This window comes from Podarcis cretensis, assembly GCF_951804945.1.
Source record: "Podarcis cretensis genome assembly, chromosome: 7".
NCBI classification, from domain to species: domain Eukaryota; kingdom Metazoa; phylum Chordata; class Lepidosauria; order Squamata; family Lacertidae; genus Podarcis; species Podarcis cretensis.
Genome location: NC_137176.1, coordinates 80,276,472 through 80,297,242, shown reverse-complemented (window position 1 = coordinate 80,297,242; position 20,771 = coordinate 80,276,472). Strand labels below are relative to the sequence as shown.

The 20,771-nt window shown below is 45.1% G+C and overlaps 1 protein-coding gene across 1 annotated transcript in view; it reads left to right on the top strand.

The window, feature by feature from the left end:
• WASHC5 (WASH complex subunit 5) overlaps positions 1-20,527 on the top strand; it is a 45,414-nt gene extending 24,887 nt beyond the window's left edge. The window contains exons 19-29 of the mRNA XM_079984173.1: positions 2,167-2,346; positions 3,724-3,848; positions 4,044-4,206; positions 6,069-6,171; positions 8,546-8,625; positions 10,675-10,778; positions 12,341-12,470; positions 13,311-13,407; positions 16,316-16,469; positions 18,271-18,358; positions 19,996-20,527. Coding sequence (XP_079840299.1) covers positions 2,167-2,346; positions 3,724-3,848; positions 4,044-4,206; positions 6,069-6,171; positions 8,546-8,625; positions 10,675-10,778; positions 12,341-12,470; positions 13,311-13,407; positions 16,316-16,469; positions 18,271-18,358; positions 19,996-20,052 — 1,281 coding nt within the window. The 3' untranslated portion in view covers positions 20,053-20,527. The remainder of the gene's footprint in view (positions 1-2,166; positions 2,347-3,723; positions 3,849-4,043; positions 4,207-6,068; positions 6,172-8,545; positions 8,626-10,674; positions 10,779-12,340; positions 12,471-13,310; positions 13,408-16,315; positions 16,470-18,270; positions 18,359-19,995) is intronic.
• Positions 20,528-20,771: the final 244 nt, after the last annotated feature.

Genomic DNA, 20,771 nt, shown 5'->3' with positions numbered 1-20,771 from the left:
AGGCGGAGACCCTCAGAAATCACAGACGGAAGAAATCTGTGAACCTGGGATTCGGCTGGCACCTTCAGCGCCCCCCTACTCGCAGGGAGACCCGGTATCGGGAATCCGGAGCGACCTGGGGTGAGAGGCGCAGTGCTTTGAATCGACCGCGTATTTCACGGAGCGAAGCCGCATTGCTGCTGTTGGAGAGCGCTGACTTTTTTCCTGTGGACAATTGGATTTTAAACAACAACCCGTGAGTAGAACAGGAAATTGAGCTTTCAAATAACTTAATTTGGCACCGAACGGGGAAGGTCCAAACAGGAAGTCCACCTTCCCTTTCTGTAAATAGACTGAAGCAAAGTAGTTGTTAACTAAGGTTTGGGAAAGTCTTACGTAAAGGACTAAAATTCCACTGATTGAAACTATTAATTTTGACCAAGTCAACTTGCAGGAGAAGGTGAAAAATAAAAATCGAATTGTCACGTCTCTGAACCTGGGAACGGCTTGCAAAAAGTCCATCAACGGTAAACAGGACAAATTTGACAGCTAGCTTTAAAAGAAAGACATTGTCTTTATTGTCTGCTTCTGCACTTAAAAAAGAAGAAAAGGTAACTGGAAACTGTTACTAATTTACTTTTGGAATTGTGCTGGAAAGGATTGACACAAATGGAGACTGTTTCCCTCTAGAGGGAGTTTTGGGACATTGTTACAAGAGTGCAGCTGGGAAATTGGCCTTAAGATAAAGACTGTGAGAAACTGGTTTTGACCTTGAACATCTTAAGAATGTCGGTAAAGGAAGAAGTAGTGTCTGTACTGAATAGGACATTCTATTTGTTGGGAAAGCTGCATAAACAGATAGATGCCATGGCTACTAATACTGAGATTTTGGGAACAAAAGTGGATATCAGCATAGAAGTCGACAAGAATCCGGCACAGAAATCCTTTTTAACTGAACAAATTGATGAATTAGAGAAGGAGAAAGTTGCTGTTGTTGAGTACAAGGCAAAACAAGGGGGAACCTTAACCCTAAAGAGGCAAATGGAGGATTACAACTTGAGTTCTTATATGACTGTAATTAGGAGAAGTCAGTTTTTGAAGATGGGTGCCTGGCCTGATCTGGAAAAGGAAAGGTGGAGAGATCCCCTTATGCAGGGATAAAATGAATTTTGGGCTATGAATTTAAGCCAGGGGGAGATTGGAGCTTTTGGGGCCTTTGGACTTGGAAGAATTGTGAAACAAGATTTGGAATACTTCATGGGCCCTAGCTTTAACTATGGAAATCTGGCAGATCTGTCAAGAAGGAATATAAGCATCGTTGGGTTGGAGCTCCCCCGAGATCTGCTTTTTAGCACCAAAGATTATCAAGAAGACCGGCAAAAGGGAAGTGAAGAAGAGTTAAGAGCCTCGGATATAAGATCTCCAGGTTGATGGACGCTGGGAGGTTGATGGAACTGACAGCAGGGGCCGAGACCGGGGAGGGGAGACGGTGGAAGAAAATTGGGAATTTAAAGTGTATATATGGAGATTTCAAAAAAAAAATTTTTTTAATGAGAGATGGAGAAATCGTGGAATGGGTTTTTTTTTACCCTAGGGGAAATGTTTTAAGAGATTAAGTTTAAATTTATTAGTTTTAAGGAGAAATAAGATTAAGCAAAGTAAAAATGAATGATTAATTGGTAAAAGAAGAGAATGTTAAATTATAGTATATAAAGATAAATTATTAGGATAAAAACAAAGGTGAAGGATTTGCTGAAATATTTAATTGTACTAGAATACAAAGAGGGGAGGTGTGAGGAGGTCAAGGAAATAAGCTAAAGAAAGAAAGTTATGTAAAGGTTTGATTTGTTTTTTTTTATTGTATGCATCTTTTATTCTTTTTTGTCTGTTCTCTTTTTTATTTTCATTTTTCTTTTTTCTCTTTGATGGGACATGTTTTTATGTATTGTTATGCTTTTTTTGGTCTAATTGGGTTTTTTTTATTATTCATGTAACCTTTAAAATCTCAATAAAAAATTATTAAAAAAAATAAATAAATTGTATTTGTTACTTTGGGGTCTAAATCTTCTTTCTCCCCTGCTCCAACCTGGCTGATTACAAATAATAATAATAATAATAATAATAATAATGAACTATAAGAGAAATAAATGCTGGGTGTCATTTTCATTTTCTTCCCTCTTTCCGCAGCCCAGTGAACTCATGCCCAAGCTGAAAGACATGGCAGCCACAATGGATGGGTTCCACCGCTCTTTTGAGTATATCCAGGATTATGTCAACATCTACGGCTTGAAGATTTGGCAGGAAGAAGTGTCCCGGATTATCAATTACAATGTGGAACAGGAGTGCAATAACTTCTTGAGGACCAAGGTACAAGTCATTCTTGGCGATGAGCTTCGTAACATCTGAGTGGTTCGAAAATATTGACTCGACACACACCCTTTTTTTAATGTGTTTGATCGTACAATTAGCTGCACTTGCAGATTTAGCGATAAGGGTGAAAGGTATAGAGTTGGAATCCAAGTATCGGTTGCACTGTGACCTCAATGCAAGCCAGCCCAGGACAGTTTGCTTGTGCATCAGTGAAAGATTTAGAATTGGGCTCTTAGCTTAAGAACCTAAGGAAGCTTCCTTTACTCTGCTGACCCATCCAGCTAAGTGTTGTCTACACCAGGGATGGGGAAACAGTGGCCCTGCAGATGTTGCTGGACTCCAGCTCCCATCATCTCCAGCCAGCGTTGCCAGAAATCGGGGATGATGGGATTTGTAGTCGCAACAGCATCCAGAGAGTTGCAGGCTCCAGATCCCTGGTGTCCACTGACTAGGAAGCAAGCACCTTCCCGGAGGCAGGGATCTTTCCCAGCCCTATTTGGGACATTTTACAAGCAAAAGCAGATTCTCTGGAGCCCTTCCCCAGTTAGTCTGCGTTGTTCCAGTTGCTGTTTCCAGATACCTGCAGCAAACCATTGTGCAAGACTTATCGGGCAGAGGAGGGAAGAGTGATAGGCGAAGCTGAAGATGACTTGCTGTTTTGTTGTTGTTGATGCTTCCTGAATGGATTTTAGGCACCAGTAGAGGGCAGCAATCTGATTTCAGACTGGGTGCTCCACTTCATCCAGAATGAAGAGGGCCTACTAAGCATATCTTGCTGAGGGGCACCCAAAATACAGTGGTACCTCAGGTTACAGACGCTTCAGGTTACAGACTCCACTAACCCAGAAATAGTACCTCAGGTTAAGAACTTTGCTTCAGGATGAGAACAGAAATCACGCGGCAGCAGCGGGAGGCCCCATTAGCTAAAGTGGTGCTTCAGGTTAAGAACAGTTTCAGGTTAAGAACGGACCTCCAGAATGAATCAAGTTCTTAACCCAAGGTACCGCTGTACAGAACGATCGCTGCACAAAGGCAGATGTAATCGCAACATGGGGGGGTATCCAGCTAATACGTTTCTTCGTGCAACGATTTCCAAAATGGAACCTTTCCCCTCTCCTCTCCCCCAAATCTGCTCTGTGGGGTTGAGGGAATCCCCAGAACAAATCTAAGTGTGTGGGGTAGGGCAGGGGAAGTCTTTTGCAGAAGCAAAAATCCTTCTACTGATGGAGCGCCTTGGATACAAGCCATGGTGTTTTGAACCTCATAGCAAAACCGTTTTGTAAAATACTGTACCACTAATAATGCCGTAGTTGTCGTCATCTTTGTAATGAAAGACAGGCCTTAAGAGTTACTTCCGACCTGCGTATCTTTCAGATCCAGGACTGGCAAAGCATGTATCAGTCCACACATATCCCAATACCAACATTTGCACCTGTGGATGAATCTGCTACCTTCATTGGCCGGCTCTGCAGAGAGATCCTGAGGATCACAGACCCAAAGTGAGCACCGTGTGCAGCTTGCATATTGTTGTCCAGGTTTCTGAAAGCCTGGCGTTTGCATAAACGTATTATGAAAAGTTTGGGCTGAACATTTACCCATCAAAGTTGTGGGGAGGGGGAAGGACACATGGCAAAGATAAGGACTTAGGCATAGAAGTTTCATGGAAGTCTCTCCATCCCCTTTTCCTCCTGCAGAAGTGCCTGCTACATTGACCCCCTGAACACCTGGTACGATCTGCGAACGCACCAGGAAGTGTCCAACAGCCGCCTGTTTTCCGAAATCCAGGACAGCCTGGGCACCTTTGGCCTGAATGGTCTCGACAGGCTTCTCTGCTTCATGATTGTGAAAGAGCTGCAGGTAACCCAAGCCTAGGGTGCTCCAGGAGTTGAGCAAAAGCAGACGACTGCCTGGGGAGGTGCAATACCAGCATCTTAGGGAGAGATTTGCCCACTTTTCCCTTGCCATGCTAGCTACCGTCAGCGAAAACAAGAAAAGGGCCTTCAGTCACCCTTTGATTGCTTACTATGATGTTGTTAGGTTGCTCATCACCTAGCATGGCAAGAACGCCTTGACAATTCTTACTTAATACTACCATTTAGCAATCCATCGCTTTATAAGCCATTGGTCCATGTTGGCTAATATTATCTCCCAGCACGTCATATATCTTGGGACAGGGATATTTCCCAGCGCTTTCTCAACCTGATTCTTCTAATTCAGTGCTTATAACAAAGGACACTATGTACCGTATTTTTCGCTCTATAGGACACACTTTTTCCCCTCCAAAAATTAAGGGGAAATGTGTGTGCGTCCTATAGAGTGAATGCAGGCTACAAAGGCTGTCCCCGAAGCCAGAACAGGGAGACGCAGCGCTCCGTCTCGCTGTTCTAGCTTGGGGTTAGCTGCACAAAGCCTCCGCAGGGCAGTGGGGTGCCTTCACCCCGCTGCCCTGCGGAGGCTACAAAGCCTGTCCCCAAAGCCTCAAGCCTTTGGATTGCAGCGGGAACTCGCACTGCGCTCCAAAGGCTTCAGGGATCTTTGAGGCTGGCGGTGGGGGAAAGCAGCGCTTTCTGGAAGGCTCCTATAGAAGGGTCCCGTACTCTCAGAGACTTTGCACCTGCCCATTAGGGGAAATAGGAAGCCTCAAACATATATTTTATAGATGCCCTTTTTATGTTGAGATCCGTAGAGACACCATTGATCCTTTGCTAAAGAGGCTCGCCGATCTTTCAGACAAGTCTAAACTTAATTCTCTCCTCTTAGGCAAAGATCATAAGACAACCTGGCTGGTAGCCAGATTCTGCGCCCAGATTTGTAGGCACAGATCATCCTCTAGAATAAAATAGCTTAATAGGGAAATGCTGAAGTTGCCCTTTGGGGCGCCTCAGGGTCAATTTTTTATGATAGCCCAAATCTCAGTTGTACGGATGTATTAATAATAAATAATAATAATAATAATAATAATAATAATAATAATAATAATAATAATAATAATTTTATTTATATCCCGCCCTCCCCAGCCGAAGCTGGGCTCAGGACGGCTAACAACAATATCTCAATTTTAACTCATGAGCTATTGCTGCAATCTGCTCCGATTGTATATTTTATCTTTTATCTAACGCTCTTTTTATTGTGTTATGTTATGTGAGCTGGTCTTTGACCGTCATAAATTATCTGTCTGAATCCCCTTCCAGCTAAGGACCTGGTGCCCAGAGTTGCAATGGTGGGAGAGGACGGATCATGCCCTCAAGCTATAGGCGCTTTCTGGAACATTGGTTTCATTTGCCCATGAAGTAGACCTAGGACCAGGGACGGCCTTAGGTAATCTTTCGTAAAATGGCACCCAAAATTTGGCACCCTCAAAGGGATCTTCTCAGTTATGGATCTTCTCAATTTTGTGCCCCCTCAGCTCAGCACCCTGTGTGAGAGAACCGCCTACAGCGCCCTAAATCCAGCGCTGCTAGGAGAATAGGTCACTATTATCTCCATTTTGCAGAGTGGAGGACCGAGGCTTCAGTTTTCTGGGGCTTCAGTTTTCAGTTTCCGTTTCTCTGAGAAACGGAAGGCAGAACTTGTTTGCGTCTTTGCAACTTATTATTACTAATTAAATTTGCGACTGGTGCTAATATGAATTGCTTTCTCATGCACACGCTTGAGTGGCGGACTTGCTCCGAAGGAGATCGCCAGCCGTGGCCTTAAATGTTCTTTTTGTTTTGCTTTAGAATTTCCTCAGCATGTTTCAGAAGACGGTGCTACGTGACAAAGGTGTACACGACGCCTTGAAATCTCTCACAAACGCTGTCAACCCTTTGAAGGGAATTGTGGGTAAGAATCCTTTCCACCAGAGTTCCAGGCTAGAAAACAGATTCTCAAACGATGAATTGCTTGAGAAGTTTTCAGGAGCTTTGCGGGTGGGTTGCCGTTCTTCTGCAAGGGGGTGACGAAAATTATCAGGCTCTGACCTTCAGGCCTCTTTGCCCCACAGACCACTGGGAAACTGCTGAGGCTCCTGCTGGTCTGCTAAATATTTTTTCTTCCTGTTGCAGCCATTGCACGTGATTTTCAACCGTATATTTCTTTCTTTCGTTTCTTATATATTACATTTTATTGTATACATTTTATTGAATGCTGTGGAGCTCAAACAGCAATAGAATAAAATGCAATACATGCAAAAGGAAAGGAAAAAAGCAACAAAAGTACTGCTAAAAGCCAGTGTGGATATTTAATGCAAACTCCACAGACCTCCTGAATGAAGCTTGCGGGCCACAGTTTAGGAACCACTGCATTAAGGAGCTGGAAGATAAAACTGCAGGGGATGGTATCCTATCTATATACAGTGGTACCTCGGTTTACGAACTTAATCCATTCCGGAAGTCCGTTCTTAAACCAAAGCGTTCTTAAACCAAGGCGAGCTTTCCTATACAAAATAATGAAAAATGGATTAATCCGTTCCAGACAATGTAAAACAACCCCTAAAACAGCAATTTAACATGGATCTTACTATCTTAACAAGTTACAGATAGGTAGCCGTGTTGGTCTGCCATAGTCAAAACAAAATAAAAGAAAAAAATTCCTTCCAGTAGCACCTTAAAGACCAACCAAGTTAGTTCTAGGTATGAGCTTTCGTGTGCATGCACACTTCTTCAGATACCATGCACACGAAAGCTCATACCTAGAACTAACTTAGTTGGTCTTTAAGGTGCTACTGGAAGGAATTTTTTTCTTTTATTTTGTTTTATCTTAACAAGACCATTGATCCATAAAATGAAAATAATAATCAATGTTCTGTACTATAAGATAAATAAGACAGTATTGTAAATGATAAAAATTAAAATATGTTTTTTCTTACCTGCACTGATAGTCATAAAACAAAAAACAAGCCCTCCTGATGTTTTTTGAAACTACAATTCCCATCATCCCTGACCACTGGTCCTGTTAGCTAGGGATGATGGGAGTTGTAGTCCCAAAACATCTGGAGGGCCGAGTTTGCCTATGCCTGGCTTAAAATAAAATGGGGAGGGGATGCAAACGAGCCGTGCAAGGGCAGAAGCGGGAGGGAAAAGGCTTAATTATTATGCTGGGGGCTCAAATTTGCTGCGCAACAGTGAAAACAGAAGCACGTCCGGCTTCTGGGGCAAAGTTTGAAAACCGGAACACCTATTTCCGGGTTTGCAGCGTTCAGGTTCCTAGTTGTTCGTGAACCAGGTTGTTCGTAAACCAAGGTACCACTGTATGTATTTATCTTGCTGTTAATCACCTTTTGACATGATGGGAGATGCACAAAGGGGCAGAGGAGTAAGCGTCAGTTTTCCAGGCTACAGATACAGTGGTGCCTCGCAAGACGAAAAGAATCCGTTCCGCGAGTCTCTTCGTCTAGCGGTTTTTTCATCTTGCGAAGCAAGCCCATTGACGGCTTAGCGGATTAGCGCTATTAGCGGTTTAGCGGCTTTTAGCAGCTTTTAGCGGCTTATCGGCTTAGCGGATAGGCGGCTTAGCGGCTTAGAAAAAGGGGGGGGGAGGGAAAAAAAACCCGCAGGAACTTGCAAGACATTTTCGTCTTGCGAAGCAAGCCCATAGGAAATTCGTTTTGCGAAGCACCTCCAAAACGGAAAACTCTTTCATCTAGCGAGTTTTCCGTCTTGCGAGGCATTCGTCTTGCGGGCCACCACTGTACCGTGGTCCGTGTGATTCCATGTAGGAAGGGAGTAAACACAATTTGCAATGCCAACCCTTGAGGTGGATTCTGAGCAGCATGGAACCTGTAAAAAGGTAAAGGGACCCCTGACCATTAGGTCCAGTCGTGGCCGACTCTGGGGTTGCGGCGCTCATCTCGCTTTATTGGCCGAGGGAGCTGGCGTACAGCTTCCGGGTCATGTGGCCAGCATGACTAAGACGCTTCTGGCGAACCAGAGCAGCGCACAGAAACACCGTTTACCTTCCCGCCAGAGCAGTACCTATTTATCTACTTGCACTTTGACGTGCTTTCGAACTGCTAGGTTGGCAGGAGCAGGGACCAAGCAACGGGAGCTCACCCCGTCGCGGGGATTTGAACCGCCAACCTTCTGATCGGCAAGTTTTAGGCTCTGTGGTTTAACCCACAGCGCCACCCGCGTCCCTATGGAACCTGTACGCAGCCTAATAAAAACACGGAGGACTCCAATGATAGGACTTTGTGTTTTTCCCCCTCCCTGTTTTGCAGCCAATTGTGTCAAGGTGTATTCCACAGCAGTCACCAAAACGCAGAGGATATGGCCTCCCTATCTTGATGCAATTATGAAGGTACTTTTGTAATAATGTTCATTACACGTGGGGTAAGGCCACGATGTTCTCCCTGTCTGACCGCTCTACTTATTCTCCCAGCATTTTGCCAGCCGTCGCCCAAGCTCTTCAAAGTCTTCCCCACCCCCACCTTCTCCTAATCTAAAGGATTATTTCTAATTGCATGGGTTGGTTGGTTGGTTGGTTGGTTGCAAAAACTTGAGCAGCCGTGAATGTCTCTAGCTTCAGGGCCCTTGGTTGTTGTGCTTGGGTCCTGTCTGCAGACTGTCTGCACCTGGTTGGCCTCTGTGCAAGCAGGATGCTTTGTTAGATGAGCCTTTGGCCTCATCCAGCATCCCTGCTCTTGTCTGGCTGCGATGCTGCTGCAGAAGACCAAAATGGGGCTTGCTGGAAAGGCTGCAGGGAGAGAGGCTCATATACCACTGGTCCTGAGAGACCTGCATTGGCTCCCAGTACCTTTCCGAGCACAATTCAAAGTGTTGGTTCTGACCTTTAAAGCCCTAAACGGCCTCGGTCCAGTATACCTGAAGGAGCTTCTCCACCCCCATCATGTAGTGATCAGGTGGGATTGCTATGAGGAATTGTCACAAATATAGAGTAAGCCATCTGTGTCAGCAATGAAAGCATTGAGTTGACTGGGTTTAACCTATTTTTATATGATATTTGATCAATCCACGCCTCTACATCCCGGTTCCATTTCTCTTGCTTGACAAGTCACGTACACAGCCAGGTGCCAGGTGCTGCATCATGCATCCTGGGCTGTGAAAGATGTGGGGTTTGTTGATATGCTCAGAAGAAATCTGATTGGTTCTTACAAACACTCTGTAAAAGTTCTTTTGTGAATAAAACGACCTGGGCCGAGGGGACAGACACAGATTATTATACGCACCCTTCCCAGAGTCTTGCTGGTTCAAGCCTCTGTGTATTCTGTGATTTCTTATTAATCAGAGTTCAATCCTTCCTTTACTTTGAGAACGCCTCACCATCATTCAACCCAGACACTGAGGTCCAGCTCCAAGGGCCTTCTGGCGGTTCCCTCACTGTGAGAAGTCAGGTTACAGGGAACCAGGCAGAGGGCCTTCCCAGTAGTGGCACCCGCCCTGTGGCAATAAGCAGCTATCTTACTTTTAAATGACATCTGAAGGCAGCCCTGTTTAGGGAAGCTTTTAATGTTTAATGCTGTACTGTGTTTTTAATATTCGGTTGGGAGCAGCCCAAAGTGGCTGGGGAAACCCAGCCAGATGGGCGGAGTATAAATAATAAATTATTATTATATTATTATTATTATCTTCATGCATGGTGGAGTTGCACGTAGCTATGCTCCTTTTGGGAAAAGGTGTTACACGTTACTTCCAAAATTACGCATCTCTTCTATCCAATTCAGCTCTTGTTATCATTAGAATCAAATCTAAACAATAACCTTAAACGCAGAGACTTAGTGTTTTTTCTGTTAGCAGCCTGATTAGCAATACTGGAAACAATCTGTAGTAATTCCCACTGGAATCTGGCCAGGTAATATTTGGAATGTGGCTGTCGGAATGCCTTACTCACCATAGAAGGGTAATTAAAGGCACTTCAAAGGCTTGGCTTCAAATCTTTACAAATGAGACACAAGATATTTTTATTCCACCCATGACACAAGAATCTGTGGAGAGGGTATTTGAATTGACAGTGCATAAATAAATGTATTGCTTCTGTACTGTGTACTGCATAAGAAACTGAATAAGAATATACCCTTAGACAAGTTACTGTAATTTGATGTTGTCCTTGTATTTACATGAAAACTGCTTTATTTGTAGGGCATAGGAATTCATCCATTATTTTTTTTTCAAAATATAGTCTGGCCCCCCTACAAAGTCCGAGGGACAGTGGACTGGCCCCCTGCTGAAAACAATTGCTGACCCCTGATAACCTCACCCCTTTTAACTGGTGCTTGGTAAACCCTACTTTGGAAAGACAAGATGTTTGCTGCAATGAAGTTTGTTTTTCACTTCTTCCTTGTGAAGAGCTCCTTTAGTTCTTTCTTTCATTCTTTCCCTCCTTCCCCAGGTTGGCCAGATGCAGATTCTGAGACGGCAGATCGCCAATGAACTTAACTATTCCTGCAGATTCGACTCCAAGCATTTAGCAGCTGCATTGGAGAACCTTAATGAGTAAGAATCAAAGCTCCTTGAGGATCACTGGCTGGTGTCGCCAGGATGATAATGGCCAGTTCTATTTTACAGGCAAAAATGGTTGCATTCAGAATGCACTGCATTTTGGGATGGAACAAGGGCTGGGGCGGGGGGGGGGGGGGAACCAGGTCATAGTTTCATAGGAGACCAAAAACCCATTGGAGATTTCTTTGCATCCCACGTCCTGTGAAATGGGGTAAAGGTGTCAGCCCAAGATATTCTGGGTGAGATGCAATCCCCACCCAATTTTTTGTAGCCAGAACCTTTTGCAAGGTCTATATTCAGTATCATTGAAAAGACTCTTACTTGTTTTGAAGATTTATACTCCACCTTTCAGTCCAACGGCATCTCAAGACAGCTTACAGTGAGGGGAGGATGGAATAAGGCTAATATTAAAAACGAGTTTTTCAAGTGCTAGTTCTAGCTGGGTGGGGTGGGGGAAAGGCTAATTTGAGGCAGCAAAATATCTTGGGTTGCTCACTCTTTCCCCATATAAAATTTGGTTAAAATCCATTGAAGAACAAAAAAACCCATATTTTTCGCTCTATAGGGCGCACTTTTTCCCCTCCAAAAATTAAGGGGAAATGTGTGTACGTCCTATGGAGCGAATGCAGGCTCCTTGGCTTCAGCCATAGCAACGCAAAGCCTCCAAAGCACAGAGGGAGCACTCCGGAGGCTACGCGTTGCTTTCGCTGAAGCCTGGAGAGCGAGAGAGGTCGGTGCGCACCAACCCCTCTCGCTCTCCAGGCTTCAGGGATAGCCGCCTTCAGCGAAGTGGGAGGAGAAATGGAAGGGGCTCCGTTTCTCCTGCCGCTTCGCTGAAGGGGCGCTGAGCAGAGAGGGGGAGAATTTTTTTCCCTTGATTTCCCCCTCTAAAACAAGGTGCGTCCTATGGTCAGGTGAATCCTATAGAGCGAAAAATACGGTACTCTAAACCGTGAGGCTGAGGATTGTGGGAAAGGCGTCCCTATTGAACATTCTGATTCAGAGGTTCCCATTTTTAATCGCAAACCGGAAAAAGTCTTCTTCACAAACATGGTTAAAAATGACCAAAAAAGAAGGCCTCACCTGTTTATGGAAAGTAATTTGAAGTTTCACGTGTTTGGCATAACTGCTTCTCTGCCTGTTCTTGGGTGGGTGGGTGTTCAAAATAGCATTTGTGTTGTCGGTGAAACCCTCTCCTTGGCTGACTCTTGTTTCCCTGCTGCCTTGCCTCCCCCACCCAAGCTGGTGAGACTTTAGGAGGCTTTGTTTGCACATTTTCAAGCAGTGAGGACTGGAAACTTGAGTTTTTGAGACGATGGGTACTATGCTTCAGTTACAGATAGGTAGCCGTTCAGTTACAGATAGGTACCAAGTTACAGATAGGTACAGTTACAGATAGGTACCAAGAACTAACTTAGTTGGTCTTTAAGGTGCTACTGGAAGGAATTTTTTTATTTTGGGTACTATGCTTGTGGGTGCTGCGATCTCGCCTCCACAGCTCGCCTTTGTGAGTGACAGTTACTGAGACCGGGTCTCTCTTCCTGTTGCCCTTCTAGAGCAATCCTGGCTGACATAGAGGCCCATTACCAGGATCCTTCATTGCCTTACCCTAAAGAAGACAACACTCTTCTGTATGAGATCACAGCCTACCTGGAGGCAGCCGGCATTCACACCCCGCTAAACAAGGTGATGTGGTTTTCCTTTCATGAGAGAATCATTCCCTCTCACGTCCAGCGTTCAGAGTGTGGGTCTCATTGTATATGTAGTCTAAATGGAACTTTTTTTTAACAAATAAATAATAATTTTTATTAATTTAAATTACACACAAAGAATTTACAATCTCATACTACAAAAAGAAAATTAAAGAAAATACAATTAAGAAAAAAGAAAATACAGAAAAAAGAAAGAAGAAAAAACAGATTTATGTGCATAAAAAAAATACTTAATCTTCCTAATTAATACTTAAATAAACACTTAAATAAAAAAGACTTCTGACAAAACTAGTCTTCCAATCATTGTACTGTATATGCTGTCTTTTTTTTGCACAGTTTTATATTCTTTAATATTGTCCCCGTCTACTCCACAAACGGCATTTGTTGTGTTTACAAGTATCACTCAAGTTCTGCTAATATGATGTGGTTGGTACAATATGATCTTATATAATCCTTAAATATTCTCCATTCTCCAAATATTTTCTGGTTCAATACTCCTCTCATTCTTCCCGTCAGTTTTGCTAGTTGTAAATGTTCTAACATGAGTATGGAACTTAACATGAAATGGAACTTAACATGCCTGGCGTTTAGAATGTGAGTGTTGTTAACTGTTGTAGTGTATTAAAAAAAAATCATATTTTTGAACTTTGTGAGTTTATGGCCGCATACGCACCATGCAGTTAGAGCACTGTGATACTGCTTCAAAGAGTCATGGCTTCTTTAAACTGTAGGGTTGGTACTACAAAAACCCTAATAAAATAGATAGTATTAATGTCTTCCCCTTCCTCCCATCTTTTTTTTATTTCCTTTCTAGATCTACATAACTACAAAACGATTGCCGTATTTTCCCATCGTGAACTTTCTGTTTCTGATTTCCCAGTTGCCGAAACTTCAGTACAGTAAAAACTTAGGTATGGTATAACTCTTTTTTTCCTCTGCTCACAAAGAACTTTCGTTTTAACTTCGGCAAGCTTGCAAGTATAACGGAATTCCCTTTGTGGTTCATTATGTCCACCTGTAAATGAACCTGCTTGCTTTGAGCTGCGTAATTTTCTGCTTAGGGCACCATTGGAAAGGTTGCAAGGGCCTTCAAACGATTGCTTCGCAGCTTTAATTGATCCACATTTTTAAGACACACTTACTGATTTATTTTAGGGCACCCTTATTTAAAAAGGGAAAGGGGAAAACCCAGGAAGCTGCCTCTTATCGAGTTAGGCCATTGGAGCATCTAGATCTGTTTTGCTTACACTTTTTGACAGAGGCTTCCAGGAAGAAATCTTTCACATACACACACACACTCAAAAAAAATAATAATGATTAGCTTCTTGTATCCCACACATCTGACTGGGTTGCTCAAGCCACTCTGGGTGGCTCCCAACAGAATATATAAAAACGCAGTGGAACATTGCATATTGAAAACATCCCTATACAGGGTTGCCTTCAGATGTCTTCTAAAAGTCAGGTAGTTGTTTATTTCATTGACATCTGATAGGGCGTTCCACAGGGCTGGTGCCACTACCAAGAAGGCCCTCTGCCTGGCTTCCTGTAGCATGATGATGATAATGATGATAATGATAATGCTGGTGATAATAATAATAATAATAATAATAATAATAATAATAATAATAATATTGTTTATACCCCGCCCATCTGGCTGGGCTTCCCCAGCCACTCTGGGCGGCTTCCAACAAAATATTAAAATACTGTAATGCATCAAACATTAAAAGCTTCCCTAAACAGGGCTACCTTCAGATGTCTTATAAATGTCTGGTAGTTGTTTTTCTCTTTGTCATCTGGTGGGAAGCCGTTCCGCAGGGCGGGTGCCACTACCGAGAAGGCCCTCTGCCTGGTTCCCTGTAGCTTTGCTTCTCACAGTGAGGGAACTGCCAGAAGGCCCTCGGAGCTGGACCTCAGTGTCCGGGCAGAACGATGGGGGTGGAGACGCTCCTTCAGGTATACTGGACCAAGGCCATTTTGGGCTTTAAAGGTCAGCACCAACACTTTGAATTGTGCTCGGAAACATACTGGGAACCAATGCAGATCTCTCAGGACCAGTGTTATATGGTCTCGGCGGCTGCTCCCAGTCACCAGTCTAGCTGCCACATTCTGGATTAGTTGTCGTTTCCGGGTCACCTTCTTGTAGTGAAGGAACTGCCAGAAGGACATGGAGCTGGACCTCAGTGTCTGGGCTGGATGGTGGGGGTGGAGATGCTCCTTCAGGTAGCCTAGGGCTTTTTTCAGCAGTCCTGGCCGACCTAGAGAACCAACACTTTGAATTGATGCCACTGACCGAACCTTCTGCTCTATGCTCACGCTGCTGTCCTTTCCCACAAAAGCTACTTTCCTTATGAAGTAAGGGCTCTGCATTTCCATGCTGACTGTGCAAGATGGGAATTCCCATCCACTGGCATCTCTTAGAACTTTTAAATTAGTTTAAAAGCACAAGAGCAAACTCCCTATGGAGCAGGTTGCTGGAGGCGGGCCAGCCCTCTGCGCTTCCATGTTGGATGTGGGGCAATGGGCTTTCCTTCCCATTTCCCAAAGGCAGAGTATTGGAGCAATCCATTGTTCCTCCGCCAGCCCACTCGCCTGCATGGATTCCATCATCGCCTACGGTGACCAAGTGTGCTCTGAAATACAAGGCTGCTTATAAGGCCAGCATTGCACTTCAATAGCAGAACCTGAAAAGCGTCAAAGGAGAGCATGCTTAACCCTGCTCCCACATCCTGCTCATTTTATCTTCTTGTAGCTCAGAACATTGGGAGGGCACCCGATTTGGGGGCATAGCTGTCAACCGTCCCATATTTGGCGGGAAAGTCCCTTATCCCAGCGCTGTGTCCTGCTGCTGTCCCTTATTGATGCTGTCCCTTAAATTTCCCAGGTTTCAAAGGAAGCAGCTCCTCTCCTTCCCTCCCTGCCGGCCAGGGAGGAGGGAGGCTCCAACTGTGTTGCTTGGCTGCGTTGCTCACCCAATAAAGAACGACTGGGGGGTGGAGCTTGCATGCCTTGTGCCGATCAAATTGGCCGTGTTGCCTGGGGACTCACCTTTGCTCAGCGCTTCCCAGCAGAGAGGTGACAGTGGTTTTCCTTGCTGCATCCCCTTTGCTGGGTTGCTGCGCAGTGGGAACCACCACTTGAGGCTTCGTTTGTCTGCTGGCTGGGCTTTCTGCCTCTGGCTCGGAGGGGCTCAGAAGTTGAACCTCCCTGTGCTCTGAAAATCCCTTATTTTGGCTGCTGGTCCCTTATTTTCAAATCTGTAAGTTGACAGCTATGTGGTTTTTTTTGGGGGGGGGGGTGCACTGCAAGAAGTGATCCTCTTTCGGATCTCTTCTTAAAAATTCTCTTGCCTGCTGTCAAATCTTAATTGGGCTGTTTGGATCTATAGCTGCCATCAGACCCAGCCATCAGGGCAGTTGTGGTCTGTACTGGGCAGTTCACTGATGGGGGGGGAAAGCAACAGAAGGCACTTTGCTGTGGCTGGTTGCAGCTGCCAGTAGCTTACCGCTATCTGCCCTGCTAGATAGTTTTCCTTTTCAAGATGACCAGAAGATGCAAATGGTTCGACGTAGGTGCCATCTTTAAATCGCTTCACACGACGGCCGTCTTCAAGTAACGAGCCATTCGTTTTGGCCCAGCTGATAGTGGGATTTCCTCCGTGTTGGTTTTGACGGCAAGGAAACGAATACCTCCTCCCCCCTGAGCCACAAGGGGTGAGCCCCCACAGAGAGCAGAATTCGGAACGGCCTCCAAAAGGTGGCTGCTGTTTTTTTGGGTGCACCATCCCTAAGAAATGTCTCCTCTTTCTCTGTTTTCCTTCAGGGATGGTGTGCAGGAAGCCGGCAGATCCCATTGACTGGCCGCCGCTGGTGCTGGGCTTGCTCACTCTGCTGAAGCAGTTTCACTCGCGATACACCGAGCAGTTTCTGGCCCTGATTGGCCAGTTCGTTCGGTCAATGATGGAGCAGTGCACAAGGTACTCCTGCTGCTTAGCTAGGGACAACCAATGTGGTTCTCTCCCAGCATTTGGACTACAACTCCCATCATCCCTGACCCTTAGCTATGCTTGGCTGGGGTAGATAGGAATTGTAGACAAAGACGGCTGGAAGGCACCAACCACGATGGCTGTCCTGTAGCATTTCTCTGTTGCCTTATTTCATTAGCCCTGACTGTTGTGTAGGATAAAGGCTGAGGAGGATAGGCTTTAAAGTGTTTAAGCAGAACATCGCAGAGGAGGGCAACCAAGATGATCAGGGGTCTGGAAACCAAGGCTGATGACGAACAGTTGAAGGAACTGGGTATGTTTAGCCTGGAAAAGAGGAGACTCGGAGGAGATATGATGCTGTTGTTGTTTAGTCGTGTCCGACTCTTCGGACCAGAGCATGCCAGGCACTCCTGTCTTCCACTGCCTCCCACAGTTCGGTCAAACTCATGTTGGTAGCTTTGACAACACTGGTCAACCATCTTGTCCTCTGTCGTCCCCTTCTCCTTGTGCCCTCCATCTTTCCCAACATCAGGGTCTTTTCCAGGGAGTCTTCTCTTCTCATGAGGTGGCCAAAGTATGATATGAGATATGATAGCTGTTCATTAAGGAACAGCGGAATCGGAGACATTTGCCCATAAGCAGCTACCATAAAGGGAGGTGCTGTTGCTAGGGAGGAGCCCAGTTGGAGCAACGACATTGTTAGGGCTTGTTGTGGTCTTTTGTCCCTAGCTATTAGGATTGAATAAAGCTCATTAAAAAGGACTCTACCTTGTTTTCTCGGCTCTTGCTGCAACCGGGGGAGGAATAGCTTTCCCGAAGCCTTGACAGAGCCTTGACAGCATGGTTGCTGGGAAATTCTGGTGGGGACAGCCCTGTTGCTCTCAGGATCGGCTTACAGGTTTCCCTGTAGACAATCTGGCTGGCCAACGTGAGAACAGGACGCTGGACTAGGTGGGCCACTGACCTGATTCAGCAGGGCTGTTCTTATGCTTGTAAGCTTCCTGTTGACCACGTAGGGAAACAGCATGTTGGACCAGATAGGCATGTTAGACCAGATAGGCCTATGCTTCAGTTTGTTTTAGGTTTTGTAAAACAACAGGACTTTTCCCACCTGGCCTGGGAGGGAGGAGGAAGGAAGGAGTTTGGATTTGATATCCCGCTTTATCACTACCCGAAGGAGTCTCAAAGCGGCTAACATTCTCCTTTCCCTTCCTCCCCCACAACAAACACTTTGTGAGATGAGTGGGGCTGAGAGACTTCAAAGAAGTGTGACTAGCCCAAGGTCACCCAGCAGCTGCATGTGGAGGAGCGGAGACGCAAACCCGGTTCACCTGATTACAAGTCCACCGCTCTTAACCACTACACCACACTGGCTGGGACCTGATTGACTCCAGCTACAAAAGCTGAGGCTTCTGAACAGACTCTTGAACTGGGGTACTCTTTGGGGAATTTTTTTTTTGGGGGGGTGGAGGTTATTACTGTTACTGCTATTCATTTTTTGCATCTTTATTTTTAGATCCATCTTAACGATTTATGGGGAAACGGCTCGATATTTTTGTGTACCTTTTGGTGTGTTTCGTTTTGTTTTTCACGACTACTTTTGTTCTGTTTGGGGTTGTGTAAATCTCTCCATGTTGTGAGCTGCCTCAAACGTGGTTTGAACTACGGAAAGGCAGTATACAAATAAAATGAGGATAGCTATGCCCTGCCCACAACAGTGTGACCACCTAATGATACTCTCTGTTGCTCCTGAACGATCCATCAAGGTTTTGGTTTTGTGTCTTGTCCACAGCCAGAAGGTCCCAGAAATGCCGGCCGATGTTGTAGGTGCCCTGCTCTTCTTGGAAGATTATGTTCGTTATACAAAGTTGCCGCGAAGGGTGAGTAAATAAAAGGTTTCAGTTTTCAGTTTGGAGACTGAAAGCACACAGAAAGCCCTGGAATAATTCTTTGCTGCGCATCCAGACTTTTGGGTTGTGTTTGTGCTTTGGATCAGACCTTGGTGCAAGTTGGACTTTTAAGACACGGGTCACAGAGAAGGTGTTTTGCATGAGTACATTGTACTTTATTGCGATGGCTAGTGGTTGGTGCAAATAAAGATCCTTCTGATCTGATCTGTTTTGTGTGTAGACATTCCCAGAAGCTTGATGGAATCTCCAGCTGCGGGTGGGAAAAATCGGGTAGAAGGGCAGGAGATCAGGGATTGAGAATCTTTGGACCTCCAGATGTTGCTGGACTACAGCTCCCATCATCCCTGACCGTTGGTCATGGGGACTAGGGCAGATGGGAGTTCAGAGCCCCAACAGCACACATCCAGTAACCTGAATTCTGTGTTGAATTGTCCACTGAGAATTGAGTAGGCCTTAACCAGTTGAGAAGTAACCTCTTGACTACGGGGTAGCCCTTTATCAGCCAGGTAGAACATATGAACTGGGTGACCCCAAGAAATTTTGCCGCCTGAGGTAAAGGGCGAGATGGCATCCTCCCCCTCCATTCCTGTGCAACAACTGACTGGAAGGGCAGCTGAATCAAAGTTCACAGAACACCTAAAGGCCGCAGACCAGTTTAGATGATGCAAAGGCATCAGGAAGACCTTCTTTCACATTTAGTAAAAGGAAAAGCAAATAGGACTTCCATGTCTCCAATAACAATAATAATTTGTTATTTATACCCTGCCCATCTGGTTGGGTTTCCCCAGCAACTGGGTGGCTCCCAACAAAATATTAAAATACAGTGGTCTGTTAAACATTAAAAGCTTCCCTAAACAGAACTGCCTTCAGATGTCTTCTAAAAGTCTGGTAGTTGTTTTTCTCTTTGACATCTGGTGGGAGGGCGTTCCACAGGGTGGGTGCCACTACCGAGAAGGCCCTCTGCCTGGTTCCCTGTAACTTGGCTTTTTGCAGCGAGGGAACCGCCAGAAGGCCCTCGGCACTGGACCTCAGTGTCCGGGCAGAACGATGGGTGTGGAGATGTTCCTTCAGGTATACTGGGCAGAGGCCGTTTAGGGCTTTAAAGGTCAGCACCAACACTTTGAATTGTGCTCGGAAATGTACTGGCAGCCAATATAGGTCTTTCAAGACCGGTGTTATGTGGTCTCAGCGGCCGCTCCCAGTTACCAGTCTAGCTGCCGCATTCTGGATTGGTTGTATTTTCTGGGTCACCTTCAAAGGTAGCCCCACATAGAGCGCATTGCAGTAATTCAAGCGGGAGATAACTAGAGCATGCACCACTCTGGCAAAACAGTCCGCAAGCAGGTAGGGTCTCAGCTTGCCCTGGACACAGAATTGACCTGCGCCTCCATAGACAGCTGTGAGTCCAAAATGACTCCCAGACTGTGCACCTGGTCTTTCGTTACCTGCATTCTTGAACATTGATTTGGAACACATATATGCCTTGCCTTGCTGTCTTTGAAATTATTCTAATTTTCTAATGCATCCCTAGCCCTTGTCCTATTTGTTTTGTGGAAGAGTTTCCTGCAGAGTTTTTTAACCTGTCTTGGGTCCTTCTCTTCCTCCAGGTGGTTGAAGCCCATGTGCCTAGTTTCATTTTTGATGAGTTCCGAACAGTTATGTGAACACCAGAGGGAAACCAACAGCCCTGCTCTGGGATTTGCTAAACAAGAACGCAAGAGGAGATGGGAGGACGAGGAGGAAAATAGCGCATCGCTTCAGAAGCGGCTTCAATTTTTGACTTTTGCAGAAGCATACTTATGCCCACATTGATCTAACATAATAAACTGATACTAAACCAACTTTCCCTAGTCTGGTGCCCTCCTGCTGTTTTGGAATGCCGGCTCCCAATGGCTGATGGGAGTTGTAGTCTGAAGCAGCTGGTGAATGGCAGGCTGCACTAAACCTTTTAAGCAACCCCATTTAAAAATCACGACATCCTGCTCTGCTGATGATTGCATATGTGTATTTTGTACTTTTAACCTGCAATGTTGTACACTATTCTTTTATGTACAAAAATCATTCGGTTTATGTTCTTAGCAATTTGTGGACATAGAATGACTTTTTTGTATAGTGATTAAAAGAATGATACTGAAATAAGGAGCTCTGGAATATTTGCATAATCCAAAATGGTTTCCTTAACTTGGCGTTATCGTTTCGGCAGATTAAACACACGCACAAAACCAGTTGTGGGGCACACAACTGCTTTGATTGTCCTTGAACCTTCCTGCCACACCAGTGTGACGCAGCACACCTTTTGAGAACCACAGGGTTCTTATGGTCAGCACTAAGAACTCTTGACAGCTGAGACCCCAGCTAAACCAAGGTTAGATGCATTTCAGTT